Raw genomic sequence first — 19,874 nt, forward strand, 5'->3', positions numbered from 1 at the left:
CTTTCACTTACAGTTAACAGACTTGTCCGTTTATGATATCATAGCATCAAAAACCAAACGTGTCCTCTTCACTTTCTCCCAGGTGTGCACATATTACGTTGTGGAACATGCAAAAACATACATTTGTGTTTTGTCGGTGAAATATTAATCTTATTTTACTCTCGTTTGAAATTAATGTGCAGCCCTTCTTTCATATGCATGCTGTTAAAGAGCTGTGGTTGTATATATTCCAAACTTTCCCCACCTATCTCCAAGACAAAATTAAATTTGATTAAATTTTTGTCTTGTTTTAGTTCGTTGACTAAAATCCGTTAATTGTGTCATTGTGCATTTTGTTCTGATTAGAAACACCCTCGCCCTCTGCAGGCCTTCCAACATGGCCCCCAACAAACTTCCGAATGCATTGAAAGTGGATGACTTGACTGAGATTGTGCCATAATCGACTCAGTGGCCTAGTGGTTAGAGTGTCAGCCCTGAGATCGGTAGTTTGGGAGTTCTAACCCCGGTCGAGTCATACCAAAGAGTTTAAAAATGGGACCCATTACCTCCCTGCTTGGCACTCAGCATCAAGGGTTGGAATTGGGGGTTAAATCAGGGGGTGATTAAGGGTAATGGGTCAAATGCAGAGGACACATTTCACCACACCTAGTGTGTGTGACAATCATTGGTACTTTAACTTTTTTATGATTGGTTCTGGGGTAGGGTAAGAACAGGGTCCGTATTCCTAAAGATTCTTGGTGCAAAGAGTTGCTCCTGGTTGTGAAGTTCTAGGAAAAATATTAGAATCATGACCTTATCTTAGAATTTCATCTAAAAGAGAAGAGTAGATCCTAGTAAAGATAAAAGCTATTTTTTAAAGAATCATAGCTCTTAAGAGAGTTCCTAAGGTGAGATCTTTTAGAATCATGATGTTTTCTTGGAATTCCCTGGAGTAGATCCTAGTAACAATAGAAGCTATTCCTAAATAATTCTAGCTCTTAAGAGAGTTGCTTAGGTGAGATCTCTTAGAATCATGATGTTTTCTTGGAATTTCATGGAGTAGATCCTAGTAAAGATAAAAGCGATTCCTAAAGAATCCTAGCTCTTAAGAGTTCATAAGATGATATCTGTTAAGAGTGAAGAAGGTGACTTATAAGCGGCTTAGGAGTTCCAGAAGAGGCAGGACAGGTATTCTCTAAACACTGGAGGACAGTGGTATCAATCAATCAATCAATGTTTACTTATATAGCCCTAAATCACTAGTGTCTCAAAGGGCTGCACAAACCACTACGACATCCTCGGTAGGCCCACATAAGGGCAAGGAAAACTCACACCCAGTGGGACATCGGTGACAATAATGACCCAGTGGGACGTCGGTGACAATGATGACTATGAGAACATGATACTGTGAAAGATCAATCCATAATGGATCCAACACAGTCGCGAGAGTCCAGTCCAAAGCGGATCCAACACAGCAGCGAGAGTCCCGTTCACAGCGGAGCCAGCAGGAAACCATCCCAAGCGGAGGCTGATCAGCAGCGCAGAGATGTCCCCAGCCGATACACAGGCGAGCAGTACATGGCCACCGGATCGGACCGGACTCCCTCCACAAAGGAGAGTGGGACATAGAAGAAAAAGAAAAGAAACGGCAGATCAACTGGTCTAAAAAGGAAGTCTATTTAAAGGCTAGAGTATACAAAAAAGTTTTAAGGTGAGACTTAAATGCTTCTACTGAGGTAGCATCTCGAACTGTTACCGGGAGGGCATTCCAGAGTACTGGAGCCCGAAATGAAAAAGCTCTACAGCCCGCAGACTTTTTTTGGGCTTTGGGGATCAAATGTATGGTATGAGCATGACTATAAACACTCTGCGAGTGGGCCCAAGTTTTCACACATTTTGTAGGATAATTTCAAAGTACAGCTTACAATTCATTTACCATATATTTTCTTTTATGTAAAATATAATTTACAGTCACTGTCTTCATAAGAAGAGATTCAATTCGAGGGTTCATCCAGAGCTCATTATAACCATAACTACATTTTTTATCTGGCTTTTAGGATCAACCAAAAACGACATTTAAGATGATGACTCATACTTTGCAATAGGGTCAACCACACCGCCTCACTAAGATAGGAGTTTCGGTCCATTCCACTCTCAGAGTTCTCTGAGAACGTTCTAGAATCTCTCCTAAGCTAAGACTCCTCGCTAGGAGTTTTTAGTTCAAGTTAAGAGCTCTCGGAGAGGATTCGCAGAATCTTTATGAATATATGCCCAGGTATTCAAAGAATCTTATAGCAACATATTTGTATAGTGGCCATAACTGTTCATCAAAACTTTAAAAGGTGATGCAGGCGTCAGTAAAGCTGCTGATGCGGACCACTCAAAAGCAGTCAGTGCCATATTGCGTAGTTCATGAGAACCTACTGATGTTTTTCCAAACGGTTATGACGGCCAACATTTTCGGACCCAGGGCAAAGTTAAAACCCATCAGGGTTGTTTCTTTTGTATGCCGCTCACTCTGCGTTTAGTAGTTTACGAGGGGTCGGTGGCAAACACGGACCCATGTTGCGTTTTGTGTCGAACAGGAAGCACTGTCTGTGGTGAGTGAGGACCAGCCCATATACGAGACGTCCTACACGGCGGCTATGCACATGAAGACAGAGATCAATTCGCCAGGCGGGTACAGCCACGTGTCCAAGCAGAGCCCCGAGCCCGACTGGGTGTCCGCGGCGCCGCAAAACCCCGGCAAGAGAGGCGAGCACGTCAATGGAAGCAAGTGAGTGAGGAAACACAATGTCGATTAATCAATCTTATTTGCCAATTTAAATATCCTAGATTACTTTTACAGACAGTGTTTAGGACACATCAGTGACGGTTAAGTCCATACCTGTAAGGATCTAAGGTATTAGGTGGGAAACATGCTAAAAAGAGCACCATAACCTTCTGTCCTCCCTGTGTTGCAGCCACGGGTCCCCGGTGGACTGCAGCGTCACAAAACGCTCCAGACACATGAGCAACGACGGAGTCACCACGGCGTACCAGACCTCGTACACGGAGCCCCGTGTCAGCCCGCACAATGCGACCCCGCCCAGCAGCACCACTGAGGAGAAGCGGGTCATTGTGCCAGCAGGTTAGCAAACAACCTGGCCGTTACTAAAGTTCTCTTTCCCCAGGGTACGATTGGTCAGCCACTACAACAGTAGTGCTAGAATAAGTAATGGCCAAAGTCTCACGGTAACTGAAACCGTAATTGCAAAGAAAAACATGGCCTGGTTGTAGTGCTATAAGAACACTGCAGACATTAACGTCAACACTTATTCAATGCCTACAGACAGTTTTGGCTGAATGAGTGTTTGGAGGTCATTATCAGCTATTTACAACCAAGTGGTCGCTTGCTTGTTTGAGTGAGTCACTCCAGAACATGGTCGTGGATCTTTCAATCAATCAATCAATCAATGTTTATTTATATAGCCCCAAATCACAAATGTCTCAAAGGACTGCACAAATCATTACGACTACAACATCCTCGGAAGAACCCACAAAAGGGCAAGGAAAACTCACACCCAGTGGGCAGGGAGAATTCACATCCAGTGGGACGCCAGTGACAATGCTGACTATGAGAAACCTTGGAGAGGACCTCAGATGTGGGCAACCCCCCCCCCCCCCCCCCCTCTAGGGGACCGAAAGCAATGGATGTCGAGCGGGTCTAACATGATGCTGTGAAAGTTCAATCCATAGTGGCTCCAACACAGCCGCGAGAGTTCAGTTCAAGCGGATCCAAGACAGCAGCGAGAGTCCCGTCCACAGGAAACCATCTCAAGCGGAGGCGGATCAGCAGCGTAGAGATGTCCCCAACCGATACAGGCGAGCGGTCCATCCTGGGTCCCGACGAGCGGTCCATCCTGGGTCTCGACTCTGGACAGCCAGTACTTCATCCATGGTCATCGGAGCGGACCCCCTCCACAAGGGAGGAGGGGACATAGGAGAAAGAAAAGAAGCGGCAGATCAACTGGTCTAAAAAGGAGGTCTATTTAAAGGCTAGAGTATACAGATGAGTTTTAAGGTGAGACTTAAATGCTTCTACTGAGGTAGCATCTCGAACTGTTACCGGGAGGGCATTCCAGAGTACTGGAGCCCGAACGGAAAACGCTCTATAGCCCGCAGACTTTTTTTGGGCTCTAGGAATCACTAATAAGCCGGAGTCTTTTGAACGCAGATTTCTTGCCGGGACATACGGTACAATACAATCGGCAAGATTGTATTGTACCATTCAGGTCTCGGTGGAATTTGACGAGACCGGCCGGTGAATAAGCGGTTATTGCTTTATTCCACATAGGATATTGCCACACACAGAAGTCCGTGTTATATACAGAGCCCTTACTCCAGTCTATTATTACGGGCAACAAATGGTGCGCCCATTGTTTGGCTCCTGGAAATGAGCCTCCCCCTTCCTGAGTCGGTACACTGACACGTCATCTTTCTGGGCATCGTGGTCAATTTTAAGATATGAAATATAACTCCAATTTAGGCTTTTGTGTGAGGACGATTAAAAATCAGTGTAGATTTCTGCCTCCGATAGGCCTGCAGTTAGCATTTAAGACAGCAGTGGTCACTCTCCTCACTTTATCGTTCATTTATGATCATTGTACTTTTTTTACAAAGTACACATCAGTGAGAACAAACATATATTCACCAAGATGACAGCATAAGACAATTGAGAGGCCAGTACAATAAATCAATAGTTCAATCAACAGTTTCAAGTCTCATTGATTTTGTGTGTCTATAAAATACATTTAAATGCTCCTAAAATCTATCAATCCATTCATTTTCTACTGCTTATTCCCTTTGGGGTCGCTGGTGCCTATCTCAGCTACAATCGGGCAGAAGGCGGCGTACACCCTGGACAAGTCGCCACCTCATCGCGGTGCTCCTAAAATAACAAGTTCAAATAAATTAAAGTAATCTTGCAAGTTATTATTATCTCATGTACGATTAAATTTTTTTTTTAAAGCTACAGTAGGTATTCTTCCTAGGATACAAACTATAATGCATTTGTCTTGTATCTGTTTTGCCTTTTTTTTTTTAGCTTTTTTTGTTTTGGAAAGTTGTTCAAATAAAACCTACAATGAATGCGTATTTTTAAATGTGTACCCATTTATTAGTTTCTTTATTCTTGCTCTTTTTGTATTATGTTTTTCTTGACTTGCTGGAAAATGTCAAACATAAAGACGCCTGACCTAAGCATAATGTATTAAAATAATAAACCGTACTTTGCTATGTGTACACTACTAGTGTTTCTTAACCATAGGGCCTGATTCCATTGTTGGGGTGTTTCTCAGCTGTGGTCCATAAGGGCCACAGCGCTATTTAGTTATAATACACTTTTCCACCACGTGTGGCAATAATGACAAAATCAAACAAATAAGCTTGGAGCAAAAGTTTAATAAGTAAAATCATGATTAAAGTGGTGAAGCTGTATTTGTACTTTAATTTTAGTAACATCCATCCATCCATCATCTTCCGCTTATCCGAGGTCGGGTCGAGGGGGCAGCAGCCTAAGCAGGGAAGCCCAGACTTCCCTCTCCCCAGCCACTTCGTCTAGCTCTTCCCGGGGGATCCCGAGGCGTTCCCAGTCCAGCCGGGAGACATAGTCTTCCCAACGTGTCCTGGGTCTTCCCCGGGCCTCTTACCGGTTGGACGTGCCCTAAACACCTCCTTAGGGAGGCGTTCGGGTGGCATCCTGACCAGATGCCCGAGCCACCTCATCTGGAGGAGCAGCGGCTTTACTTTGAGTTCCTCCCGGATGGCAGAGCTTCTCACCCTATCTCTAAGGGAGAGCCCCGCCACCCGGCGGAGGAAACTCATTTCGGCCGCTTGTACCCGTGATCTTATCCTTTCGGTCATGACACCAAAGTTCATGACCATAGGTGAGGATGGGAACGTAGATCGACCGGTAAATTGAGAGCTTTGCCTTCCGGCTCAGCTCCTTCTTCACCACAACGGATCGATACAACGTCCGCATTACTGAAGACGCCGCACCGATCCGCCTGTCGATCTCACGATCCACTCTTCCCCCACTCGTGAACAAAACTCCTAGGTACTTGAACTCCTCCACTTGGGGCTGGGTCTCCTCCCCAACCCGGAGATGGCACTCCACCCTTTTCCGGGCGAGAACCATGGACCTTGGAGGTGCTGATTCTCATTCCGGTCGCTTCACACTCGGCTGCGAACCGATCCAGTGAGAGCTGAAGATCCCGGCCAGATGAAGCCATCAGGACTACATCATCTGCAAAAACCAGAGACCTAATCCCGTGGCCACCAAACCGGATCCCCTCAACGCCTTGGCTGCGCCTAGAAATTCTGTCCATAAAAGTTATGAACAGAATCGGTCACAAAGGACAGCCTTGGCGGAGTCCAACCCTCACTGGAAACGTGTCCGACTTACTGCCAGCAATGCGGACCAAGCTCTGACACTGATCATACAGGGAGCGGACCGCCACAATAAGACAGTCCGGTACCCCATACTCTCTGAGCACTCCCCACAGGACTTCCCGAGGGACACGGTCGAATACCTTCTCCAAGTCCACAAAGCACATGTAGACTGGTTGGGCAAACTCCCATGCACCCTCAAGAACCCTGCCGAGAGTATAGAGCTGGTCCACAGTTCCACGACCAGGACGAAAACCACACTGTTCCTCCTGAATCCGAGGTTCGACTATCCGGCGAAGCCTCCTCTCCAGTACACCTGAATAAACCTTACCGGGAAGGCTGAGGAGTGTGATCCCACGATAGTTGGAACACACCCTCCGGTCCGCCTTCATAGAGAGAGGAACCACCACCCCGGTCTGCCAATCCAGAGGTACCGCCCCCGATGGATTTAATTTTTCATCAGTTTTTACAAGTCCCTTTTTTAATATTCTTTATTTTTTTGTAATCAGGATGACCTAAGCCTTCATAAAAGTCTTTGTGATTAACACATGCTTTCATATCATTTGAAAAGTTTTATCCCATTTAACTGTCAGTAGGTTAGATATAATAATTGACTGCCATTAAAATCAAGAGTCAGATGACTAATTCAGTGTTAATATAAAAGTGGGCCCCGGTTCCCCTGTACTGGAAAAGTTCGGCCCCGAGTTCCAAAACGGTTGGAACCCCCAGCACTACCGTGTTGAATACAGATATGATTTAGATTGTCAGCAAATTCCCTTGCATAAGAAATCAGTGTGAACTATCTTTTCCAGATCCCGAGGTTTGGACTCAAGACCATGTGCGTCAGTGGCTGGACTGGGCCATTAAAGAGTACGTACTGGAGGAAGTAGACGTCATGCTCTTCCAGGCACTGGACGGCAAGGCCCTGTGCAAGCTGACCAAAGAGGACATGATGCATCTCACGTCCGCCTACAACGCAGACATCCTGCTCTCGCACCTCAATTACCTCCGGCAGAGTAAGGCAACGCCTATCCTCCTAGCCTATTTTTAGTGAACATAAAAAACTCTAAACTATTTTGATGCTTGAAACTTCTTTTCACATGAAAGTCTGCTGATCAATAACTAATATGTATTTTACGGGGAATCTCACGCAGTTGCTTTGGGGAGAAAACTGCGACCTGTGTTCTGATCACAAAAACGGTAGGACGCCATAAGAGTGACTCTAGTCTCCGTCTTTCCTCCAGGTAGCCCTACTTTCTCGTACTCCACGACTCCCTCCAACAACACACCGCCGCCAGTCCCACCACCTCAACCCCGACTCCAGGTGAAAGCAGGTGAGTTCCAAGGACAACAATCAACCTGTGATGTCAGTCGGTATGTTTCCTGCGATAACTACATTGCATTCAAATCGACTGAATCAAAACTGGTAAAACCTAATGCTTTAATCTGACGGTGATCAATCGTCTAATAATCAGAATAATACCTACCGCATGACTAATTGACTGGATATTAAATAGTGAAGTGAATTATATTTATATAGCGCTTTTTCTCTAGTGACTCAAAAAGCTTTACATAGTGAAATCCAATATCTAAATTACATTCAAACCAGTGTGGGTGGCACTGGGAGCAGGTGGGTAAAGTGTCTTGCCCAAGGACACAACGGCAGTGACAAGGATGACCGAAGCGGAAATCGAACCTGCAACCCTCAAGTTGCTGGCACGGCCACTCTACCAACCGAGCTATACCGCCCCAATAATCAAGCATAAGTAATTTCTGTTTAATGGGCTCTGGTTTTCTACACATGCTTCAGTCTCTGTGGAAATCGGGATTGGAAACAAAAGTCCAAAAGCACTATAGCAGTGGTTCTTAACGAGGGTTCGATCGAACCCTAGGGGTTCGGCGGAGGTCAAAACACACCCGACTCATCGTGTAAATACAAACTTCTCTCTATTGGCGTATTACGGATACGGCGACAGCTGACTGATTTGCAGGTGTGTAATTTGTTGGGAGTTTATGCACCGTGTTGGTTTTGTTGTTTGAACAAGGTGATGTTCATGCACGGTTCATTTTGTGCACCAGTAAAAAAAACATGGTAACACTTTAATACGGGGAACATATTCACTATTAATATAGGTGCTTATTAACATGCAAATTAGTAACATATTGGCGCTTAACTAGTCATTAAGTTCTTATTAATGCCTTATTCGGCATGGCCTGACCCTCTAACCTTGACCCTAATCCTAACCAACTCTCAATTAAGTCTTTATTACTTAAAATATGTTCCCCTAGTGTCCAAATAACTCGAAATTAAGTCTTTGTTACTGTATTTTTTCGGACTATAAGTCGCAGTTTTTTTCATAGTTTGGCCGGGGGTGCGACTTATGTGTGAAATTATTAACACATTACCGTAAAATATCAAATAATATTATTTAGCTCATTCACGTAAGAGACTAGACGTATAAGATTTCATGGGATTTAGCGATTAGGAGTGACAGATTGTTTGGTAAACGTATAGCATGTTCTATATGTTATAGTTATTTCAATGACTCTTACCATAATATGTTACGTTAACATACCAGGCACCTTCCCAGTTGGTTATTTAAGCCTCATATAACGTACACTTATTCAGCCTGTTGTTCACTATTCTTTATTTATTTTAAATTGCCTTTCAAATGTCGATTCTTGGTGTTGGGTTTTATCAAATAAATTTCCCCAAAAAATGCGACTTATACTCCAGTGCGACTTATATATGTTTTTTTCCCCTTCTTTATTATGCATTTTTGGTAGGTGCGACTTATACCCCGGAGCCACTTATACTCCAAAACATACGGTACTTAGAATATGTTCCACATACTAAAGTGTTACCAAAAAACATAGAACTTTGTCCATCCATCCATCCATCCATCATCTTCCGCTTATCCGAGGTCGGGTTGGGGGGGGAGCAGCCTAAGCAGGGAAGCCCAGACTTCCCTCTCTCCAGCCACTTCGTCTAGCTATTCCCGGGGGATCCCGAGGCGTTCCCAGGCCAGCCGGGAGACATAGTCTTCCCAACGTGTCCTGGGTCTTCCCCGTGGCCTCCTACCAGTTGGACGTGCCCTAAACACCTCCCTAGGGAGGCGTTCGGGTGGCATCCTGACCAGATGCCCAAACCACCTCATCTGGCTCCTCTCGATGTGGAGGAGCAGCGGCTTTACGTTGAGTTCCTCCCGGATGGCAGAACTTCTCACCCTATCTCTAAGGGAGAGCCCCGCCACACGGCGGAGGAAACTCATTTCGGCCGCTTGTACCCGTGATCTTATCCTTTCGGTCATGACCCAGAGCTCATGACCATAGGTGAGGATGGGAACGTAGATCGACCGGTAAATTGAGAGCTTTGCCTTCCGGCTCAGCTCCTTCTTCACCACAACGGATCGATACAAAGTCCGCATTACTGAAGACGCCGCACCGATCCACCTGTCGATCTCACGATCCACTCTTCCCTCACTCGTGAACAAGACTCCAGGGTACTTGAACTCCTCCACTTGGGGCAGGGTCTCCTCTCCAACCCGGAGATGGCACTCCACCCTTTTCCGGGCGAGAACCATGGACTCGGACTTGGAGGTGCTGATTCTCATTTCGGTCGCTTCACACTCGGCTGCGAACCGATCCAGTGAGAGCTGAAGATCCCGGCCAGATGAAGCCATCAGGACTACATCATCTGCAAAAAGCAGAGACCTAATCCCGTGGCCACCAAACCGGATCCCCTCAACGCCTTGGCTGCGCCTAGAAATTCTGTCCATAAAAGTTATGAACAGAATCGGAGACAAAGGACAGCCTTGGCGGAGTCCAACCCTCACTGGAAATGTGTCCGACTTACTGCCAGCAATGCGGACCAAGCTCTGACACTGATCACACAGGGAACGGACCGCCACAATAAGACAGTCCGATACCCCATACTCTCTGAGCACTCCCCACAGGACTTCCCGAGGGACACGGTCAAATGCCTTCTCCAAGTCCACAAAGCACATGTAGACTGGTTGGGCAAACTCCCATGCACCCTCAAGAACCCTGCCGAGAGTACAGAGCTGGTCCACAGTTCCACGACCAGGACGAAAACCACACTGTTCCTTCTGAATCCGAGGTTCGACTATCCGGCGAAACCTCCTCTCCAGTACACCTGAATAAACCTTACCGGTTTGGAACTTTGTCCTGAATTTGAAAAAAAAACAAAACACATTTTATTTTTCACTAAAGAAGGGTTTGGTGAATGCACATATGAAACTGGTGGGGTTCGGTACTTCCAACAAGGTTAAGAACCACTGCACTATAGTCTTGCAAGAAACTGGAAGTCAAACATCTATCGATATATTTGGAAACTTACGGTTTTAGAACCGCCATAAGTTCTAAGTCCAAATGGTATGCCTAGACTACAGTATTTTCTGGCAATGACCCATCAGTCACTTTCAAACTTCTGCATTGGAACTGTAAAATAATCCAGCATTTGTTAACTTGGGCCTTTTACACAGAACTTAGCAAAGCAGGATATTGCCATGTGACAAAAAATACATTCACTTTCATATACAGTAGGAGTGTCTTAGAATAGTCGACTATTTGATTTGGGGGAGTCTGATTCGACTAGCAACCTCGCAGTCAAACATCGATTCACCCGTCCTCCCTCTGTGTGAGGAAGGCGGAAGAGTACCTGAGGCCCTTTGCGTCTGCCATCTCGGGAACATCTTCCAAACACAAATGCTGTACACAGGGACATACTGAAACCCACTACTACCGACCACGCAGTCTAAAAGTTTATATATCAATGATGAAATATTAACATTGCAACACATGCCAATATGGCCGGTTTAGTTTACTAAATTGCAATTTTAAATTTCGCACGGAAGTATCATGCTAAAATGTCGCGGTATGATGACATTGTAGAGGACATTTTGTTCCAGCACCGTTCACAGCTATAAGTCGTGTCTTTTCATCGCATAATTCCACAGTATTATTGACACTGTATTGCTGAATCGTTTGCAATTAGTTCAATGAATAATGGAGACGTCAAAGAAGAACGCTGTAGGTGGGAAGCGGTGTATTGCGGCCGCCTTTAGCGACACAGACACAGCCGGTGTTTCATTGTTTACATTCCCGAAAGATGACGGTGAAGCTTTACTATGGAACAGAGCGGTCAAGCGAACACGGTTGGATTGGACCACACACACAAAGTACAGTGTATTATGCAGCTATCATTCCGAAATGTCGTGTTTCGAAGAGGGACCCAAGGGCAGAAATGGGCGTCGACTGGTGGTGAAGAAAGGTGCTGGGCCGACCTTCAGGTTGTACAGGTACGACCATATAATCTCGCTATCCATCCATCCATCCATTTCCCACCGCTTATTCCCTTTCGGGGTCGCGGGGGGCGCTGGCGCCTATCTCAGCTACAATCGGGCGGAAGGCGGCGTACACCCTGGACAAGTCGCCACCTCATCGCAGGGCCAACAGACAGACAACACTCACGCTCACATTCACACACTAGGGCCAATTTAGTGTTGCCAATCAACCTATCCCCAGGTGCATGTCTTTGGAAGTGGGAGGAAGCCGGAGTACCCGGAGGGAACCCACGCATTCACGGGGAGAACATGCAAACTCCACACAGAAAGATCCCGAGCCTGGATTTGAACCCAGGACTGCAGGACGCACTAACCCCTCTGCCACCGTGAATCTCACTAAAACACTAGTAACACAATAAGCAGATAAGGGATTTTCCAGAGTTATCCTAGTAAATTTGTCTAATAACATCTGAATCGCTCCCACTGTATAGTCTTTTTTTTTTATTTAATTTTTTTGTAGTCCTTCATACTCACTTTCCTAATCTACAAATCTTTCATCTTCGCTCAAATTATGGGGAAATCGTCGCTTTCTCGGTCCGAATCGCTCTCGCTGCTGGTGGCCATGATTGTGAACAGTGTTCAAATGTGAGGAGCTCCACAACCCGTGACGTCACGCACATATCGTCTGCTACTTCCGGTACAGGCAAGGCTTTTTTATGAGCACCAAAAGTTGCGAACGTTATCTTCGATGTTCTCTACTAAATCCTTTCAGCAAAAATATGGCATTATCGCGAAATGATCAAGTATGACACATAGAATGGACCTGCTATCCCCATTTAAATAAGAAAATCTCATTTCAGTAGGCCTTTTAGGTACTCAATGTTGGGATTGACTACTGTGGGAACTAGATATTGCGACGCCACCGCGCACTATGGGACGGTGCTGTAGCTTCAACCAGTTTGCTCGAGCAGGAGGCCTACCTCAAAGGATCACCTACAGAAACCCTCTTACGACATTTACTTCCTCTAGTCCAGGAAGTCGACCTCAGTAAATCATCCAATCTCTATGAGGTATTTTTTTTTTATAGATATGTATATATGTCTATTAAATGGTTTCTTTGAGGTGGAAAACATTGCAAAAGAGATGTGTGTTTTGTTCTCTTCGATGAAAGGCTGAATGCTCAGTGTTCCCTCGCCAATTCGCAGGTCATTTACTGCGGTACAACGTAGATTGTAAAGTATGATTTAGTATATTGAGATTTGATAACCTTTTTAAGTTTTCATGTTAAAATAATGCTGGTTTTAGAGTGTATAAAGTGTTTTAAGGGCAGAAAGTGATTATAAGTGAGTGAATGCTCTGTGGAAGGAACACTGTACTTTTATTTATTACATCCATGTGAAATTACTGACATCTAGTGACTAGTGTACAGTACTACATTTGCCTGTGTTTCTTTGTAGGGATCCCACTTAGATCTTAAAAAAGCAACACCGTATATTTTACCCATTGTCGACAACCAAACCAGATTCGTCCATGAAAATCCTTACTCGAAAATGGCCCTACTTTCAACACAACAGTGTGTATTTAATGTGTTGATTGTTAAACTTTGCACCATAACAAAAATGCAGCATCCCGCCACTGATAGCCGAGTTGACTTTGTCCCCACAGTTCCCGGTCGGTTCCTTTTACACAGAACAGCGACTCAATAAAAGCCAGCTTTCACAGACAGTGTGAAAGGGTCCTCAGTTGACTCATTAAGTTTGCCGTTTATCACAAACAAGCAAGCGGGTTTGAATGATGGAGGGTTCTCGAAACAATGTGCAGAGTTCACATCCATGTTACAAAGTCTCATGAGTTTAAAGAGGTTGCTTGGTGCAACACCGGCCTCAAAACTGATGAATCCCAAACTCAACAAGCCGTTTCAGGCAGGAAGCAGCTGCACTGGCGGAGGAAACCGTGTGCGTTGGGGGGGGCTATAGGTCGCACTGCTGGGACACAACTCACAATCTCGTGGAGACAGAGGTAGCCCAAACAAAAGAACGCTCACCTAAGAAACTAGGGGTCATCTCCAGACCCTCCCTCCTGAGTGGCCAACTTCTTATCGTCTTGGTTCTCCATTTAGGGACTTCCTTCACGCGGTGTCTTAAATGGCCACTTCAAAAGATTTTCGCTATTGTTTTACAACCGCACGTCTGTGGATGACTTGTTTTGTGTACATTAATCTTATGGTCTGTTCTGCACAGAAAGCAGTTTTGAAGAGATCGGACGCAGGAACAGCTGGCCCGCCAACAGCATGACGGTAGTGCCTAAAGGTAAGAAACTACAAGTTCTTAGTCTACAATCATTTGCATATCCACTAGCTACAGCCTGAAAATATCTACACTTGTGTCTTCCCTCTTCTTAGGCTCATCCATGGAGCACCAACACAACAGAGTGACGGAGCCTGCTCCAAGAATTGTCCAAGGTGACGGATACAACTAACACACTTCTGATCTTATGAAAAAAAAACCCTCAAACCCAAAAAGTGGATCCATCCATCCACTTTTTACCGCTTATTCCTTTCGGGGTCGCGACTTGTCCAGTGTGTACTCGCCTTCCGCCCAGTTGTAGCTGAGATAGGCTCCAGCGCCCAAAAAGAGCAGTTATTGCTAAAGTAACAATGAAACTATGTGGTCTGACACAAAAGCATTTGAAATATAGCTTTTAAGAGATACTAACATGCTACAAAGGTACATACTGGATTTTAGGGGTGGCAATGGATACCATACCAACTTTATAGGTTCATGAACTAAACACCTGCAGTGTGCCTGTGAGCAAAAACATCCAGTAAAGACATGATTAAATGAGTAACGTGTGTTTTTCTTCTTTACAGACCCTTACCAAACATTGGGGCCGCTAAGCAGCCGTCTAGCAAACCCAGGTAGGAATCTATAACCGAATGAGTGGGTGACACAAATCAAATGAGGCCTTTACACTGTCTGTGTTGGCAACATGAGCGCAAAAACGAGCGAAAGCTGGGAGACAAAAGTTATCGCCAAGCCCGGTCGTGTCAGCAGAGACCAAGTCCGTGACCGTTTGCCTCGCTGTTTCCTCACAGAAGGCCAAGCCGTCGGCTCGTCCAAGAACCGAACAGGCAAGCAAAGTTCGTACAAGTTGCCTGACCTCAGCGCCCAAAGGCCTGTGGGTAGGTTGCATCTTCACTTCCTCCGAGCCACACAGTGAAAAGGTCCCATTTGTTTGGCCATTGTGCTAGTTTGGCATCGTTGGCTGAAGGAAAACTAAAATGATAGAACTTGTGGCTCCCATGTCTTAAGCTGGAAGACGCATAGTTGGCAGAGCTCATGGCTGCGTTTAAGATGTGTCGTGAAGCCTGTTTTATTCTTTTATCAAGTGGTGGCCGTATACACGGATCAGGGGCAGTTCAAAGGCGGTACCATGTCCATGAAAAAGGAGGTTTTTCCTCCATGACGCAACTTCAAAAAATAGCGTTGGAGTGGCGCTTCGTTTAAAAGTCGAGTATTGAAGTCAGGGACATGACGTTTTTTTTCACATTAGGTGCTAATAAATTCTATGCTCTAGAGCAGGGGTGTCCAAACCACAGGCTGGGCCAAGTACGAACTGCTGGCGTTTTCAGTCTAACCCGAGAAACTTCACACGTTGAAGAATTCCGGCCTGTCAGGCTAATCGACGACATCTCAGCATGGTGGAGAGGGGTTAGTGCATCTGCCTCACAATACGAAGGTCCTAAGTAGCCCTGAGTTCAATCCCGGGCTCGGGATCTTTCTGTGTGGAGTTTGCATGTTCTCCCTGTGACTGCGTGGGTTCCCTCCGGGTACTCCAGCTTCCTCCCACCTCCAAAGCCATGCACCTGGGGATAGATTGATTGGCAACACTCTTTCGCCCAAATGCAGCTGAGATGGCCTCCAGCACCCCAGCGACCCCGAACGGGACAAGCGGTAGTAAATGGATGGATAGATGGACGACGACATCTCATGGACAACATTAGTAAATTTGGTAAACTACCCATCCATCCATCCATTTTCTACCGCTTATTTCTTGTGGGGTGGCGGGGGGCGCTGGTGCCTATCTCAGCTACGATCGGGCGGAAGGCGGGGTACACCCTTGAAAAGTCGCCACCTCATCGCAGGGCTAACAGATAGACAGACAACATTCACACTCACATTCACACACTAGGGCCAATTTAGTGTTGCCAATCAACCTATCCCCAGGTGCATGTCTTTGGAGGTGGGAGGAAGCCGGAGTACCCGGAGGGAACCCACGCAGTCATGGGGAGGGCATGCAAACTCCACACAGAAAGATCCTGAGCCTGGTATGGAACCAAGGACTACTCAGGACCTTTCGTATTGTGAGGCAGATGCACTAACCCCTCTTCCTCCGTGCTGCCCTGGTAAAAAACCCATCCATCCATCCATTTCCTACCGCATATTCCCTTTTGGGGCCGCTGGTGCCTATCTCAGCTGCATTCAGTCGGAAGGCGGCGTACACCCTGGACAAGTCGCCTCCTCATCACAGGGCCAACACAGATAGACAGACAACATTCACACACTAGGGCCAATTTAGTGTTGCCAATCAATCTAACCTATCCACCTATTTTTGGAGGTGGGAGGAAGCCGGAGTACCCGTAGGGAACCCACGCAGTCACGGGAGAACATGCAAACTCTGCACAGAAAGATCCCTAGCCCGGGATTGAACCCAGGACTACTAAGGACCTTCGTATTGTGAGGCAGATGCACTTGGTAAACAACCACTACTTTTCTTTTGACCAGTGTAGAGCACAGTATTAATTTATATGACACAATCCAAACACCCTTTCCCACTCATGGTGCATATCAATCAATCAATCAATGTTTACTTATATAGCCCTAAATCACTAGTGTCTCGAAGAGCTGCACAAACCACTACGACATCCTCGTATAAACCGTAATAAACACAGATATTCAACACACAACCTGCTCATTGAACTTTGTGGACATTATAAAACGTGGGTGTCAAACTCTGGCCCGCGGGCCAAATTTGGCCCGCCGTGTAATTTAATTTGGCCCTTGAGGCAATATCAAATTAAAATTAGAGCTGGCCCGCCGCTGTAACACCGCATTCACCGCTAATACTTTTACTTGCTAACCCTCCTGATTTTCCCGGAAGACTCCCAAAGTACAGTGCCCCTCCCAAATTTCATCCCGGGCAACAATATTGGGGGTGGGCCTTAAAGGCATCGCCTTTGGCGTTCTCTACAACCTGTCGCCACGTCCGCTTTTCCTCCATATAAACAGCGTGCCGGCGCAGTCACATAATATATGCGGCTTATACACACACACAAGTGAATGCAACGCATACTTGGTCAACAGCTATACAGGTCACACTGAGGGTGGCCATATAAACAACTTTAACACTGTTACAAATATGCATCACACTGTGAACCCACACCAAACAAGAATGACACATTTCGGGAGAACATCTGCACCGTAACACAACATAAACACAACAGAACAAATACCCATAACCCCTTGCAGCACTAACTCTTCTGGGACGCTACAATATACACCCCCCGCTATCACCAAAGCCCGTCCATCTCAACCTCGCCGCCAAAAAGAGGCATTACATTTTTATTTACATTTTATTTGATATGCCATTGATATTGTTTAATTATTATTATTTGAAATTTGATTTTGCATGTCACTATAAAGTTATATACTGTAAGCCTTGTTTGTTAAAGATTCAATGCAAAACTTGTTTGGGTCCATATTATAAGGTTAATTTGTTCGGTTTTAAATTTTGGCCCACTCTGTATTTGAGTTTGACACCCCTGTTATAAAACATGTCCAAGCACCATACATAGTTAAAAAAAGTACACCCATATACAGTAAGACCACTACAATGTACGATGGGTAATATGCAAAACACTCTCTCCACACGTATCCGCGTTTGGGGCTCTGAGCTGCTTGATATTTCTGATTGATTACAAATCTTCGAGAAGGTTGTTCTTTATTTTTGTAGAAATGATTGTTGTTACGCCACAATCAACGCTCTGCTGTGTGGCAAAAAAAAGCATCATGTTTGTTTACGTGCGTGCGTACATGGGGAATACCCTCGAAAATAGAGCTTTGTCGCAGGTGAGGTTGTATTTTTACACACTTGGCAGATTTCCAAGTCGAAAAAAAATTTGGACACCCCTGCTCTACAGACGTCTCACCGTTCCATCACTTTTGCATGCATGTTTGTGAAAGAATCTGAAAACATTCAAACTTCTTGACGAAAGTTAAGATGTTTTCAATGCTAACATGAAACGTTGACCACGTACTCGCAGGTTCAGGCCAGATCCAGCTGTGGCAGTTCCTGCTCGAACTGCTGTCCGACAGCAACAACGCCACCATCATCACCTGGGAGGGCACAAACGGCGAGTTCAAGATGACCGACCCGGACGAGGTGGCCAAGCGCTGGGGCGAGCGCAAGAGCAAGCCCAACATGAACTATGACAAGCTGAGCCGCGCCCTGCGCTACTACTACGACAAAAACATCATGACCAAAGTGCACGGCAAGCGCTATGCCTACAAGTTCGACTTCCAGGGCATCTCGCAGACGCACCAGAACCACGCGGCCGAGGGAAACATCGTCAAATACCAGACGGAGATGTCTTACGTGCAACCTTACCACAGCCACCAGCCCAAAATGAACTTCATGGGGGCCCACCCGCCGCCCATGCCCGTCTCCCCGGGGAACTTTTTTGGCCCTCCGTCCACATACTGGAACTCGCCAAGCAGCCCCATCTACCCCGGGGCCTCCATGACCAGGCATCCCGCCACCCACTCCCACCTGAGTTCGTACTACTGAGGACGCGCGGGGAGCAGAAGGGGAGGGGCCAAAGCGCACCACTGTTCCAGTTTAGAGCTCAGCGAGCGCCCGTCTAAGATGAAGCTCGTCTGAAATGAGGGCCGTGATGCTGTGACGTGGTCTGATTCTTTGTCTTAAAAGGACAAAAGGATATGTGTGCACATGGGGACACACCGAAACAAGCTTTGGCACTGTATACTCTTCTGGGAATATTATGAATATATTGATGACACATTGTATTTACTGTGTCTTTCTGTTACGGAAACCACGTTTCTATTGCTTAGAGATGAACTGCACTTTTTTGGAATTTTGTCTATCATTCACCATCCTTTTGTGAGACAAGGACAAATGTTTTTATTTTTCTATGCATTCTAACTCGTAAATAAACGTTTGCAAAAGTTAGCTTACAATGCAGCCAATGAGAGTTGCTCTATTGCGCTTATGAAGCGCTCTAAAAAAAAAGAATAATCATGAGAGACAACAAATAGAGTAAAACCATAACTTACTGTGCAATGTCTGCTCTCACCGGGATTCCGACTGATGGGATGTTTATATCTCCCCGTTTAGATGAAGAATTAATCATAATCTAGACAAAGCGTTAAAATAAAATATAGTGATGCCAATGAGTGTCTTTTTGGGTCTTTCTCGCCATCTCTTGGTCTAAGTTGGATGTCAAAGTTGAAGCCAACTTCTAGGCTTATGCCCACAACCTTCTACTATCCAGGTGAGAGGCATGATTTATAATCTAGAATTAACTTTCACCAACTCAGAGGCGATGCAGCAGCTCAATATAATCAATATAGTCAATATAGCAGAATAAGCTTGTTAGCGCTCTGTAATCAATGCACCGCTAAAAAGTAGTTCCTAAGCGTTAGCGCTTAAAAATAACAATATTGCTTCTACTTGGTTAACATTCAGTTGATGACATGTAAATGGAGTATTACTGACGCTTTTAGGAAGCACTTTTTGAGTGATTTACAGGTAAAATGGATTAATCCCATTAGCATGATAACTCTCCATCTAGAAGAGGCTGATTATAACAAATTAAAATGCTAAATATATATCTGTGGTCTTGTCTTTCATAGGGATTGTGAATGATAGGCAACATTCCAAAAAACGGGCAGTTTGCGTTTAAGTAAGTACTTTGTTGGATAATGGAAGACGGGCAGTTTTCGGGAGAAGGAACTTTTGACAAAACTCACGCATTTGTAAAAGAAATTGTACAGAATCTCCGTCATGTAGCAACTTTTACTCACAATGTAAAGTTTAATAAATGTTCTTTGTAGCTAACAATGGACTCTCTGGTTGACGTCA

At 45.4% G+C, this 19,874-nt stretch overlaps 1 protein-coding gene across 3 annotated transcripts in view; it reads left to right on the top strand.

The window, feature by feature from the left end:
• Positions 1-19,853, top strand: part of fli1rs (Fli-1 proto-oncogene, ETS transcription factor-related sequence) — a 45,664-nt gene extending 25,811 nt beyond the window's left edge. For 2 of the 3 annotated variants that reach the window (XM_061881926.1, XM_061881928.1), the window contains exons 2-10: positions 2,565-2,755; positions 2,943-3,109; positions 7,221-7,424; positions 7,653-7,742; positions 13,955-14,023; positions 14,116-14,175; positions 14,584-14,631; positions 14,809-14,895; positions 18,037-19,853. In XM_061881926.1, the coding sequence (XP_061737910.1) occupies positions 2,565-2,755; positions 2,943-3,109; positions 7,221-7,424; positions 7,653-7,742; positions 13,955-14,023; positions 14,116-14,175; positions 14,584-14,631; positions 14,809-14,895; positions 18,037-18,560 (1,440 nt within the window). In that variant the 3' untranslated portion in view covers positions 18,561-19,853. The remainder of the gene's footprint in view (positions 1-2,564; positions 2,756-2,942; positions 3,110-7,220; positions 7,425-7,652; positions 7,743-13,954; positions 14,024-14,115; positions 14,176-14,583; positions 14,632-14,808; positions 14,896-18,036) is intronic. The other variant, XM_061881929.1, reaches the window with a different exon arrangement.
• Positions 19,854-19,874: the final 21 nt, after the last annotated feature.

The sequence above is a fragment of the Nerophis ophidion genome, linkage group LG21 (genome assembly GCF_033978795.1).
Source record: "Nerophis ophidion isolate RoL-2023_Sa linkage group LG21, RoL_Noph_v1.0, whole genome shotgun sequence".
Taxonomy (NCBI): domain Eukaryota; kingdom Metazoa; phylum Chordata; class Actinopteri; order Syngnathiformes; family Syngnathidae; genus Nerophis; species Nerophis ophidion.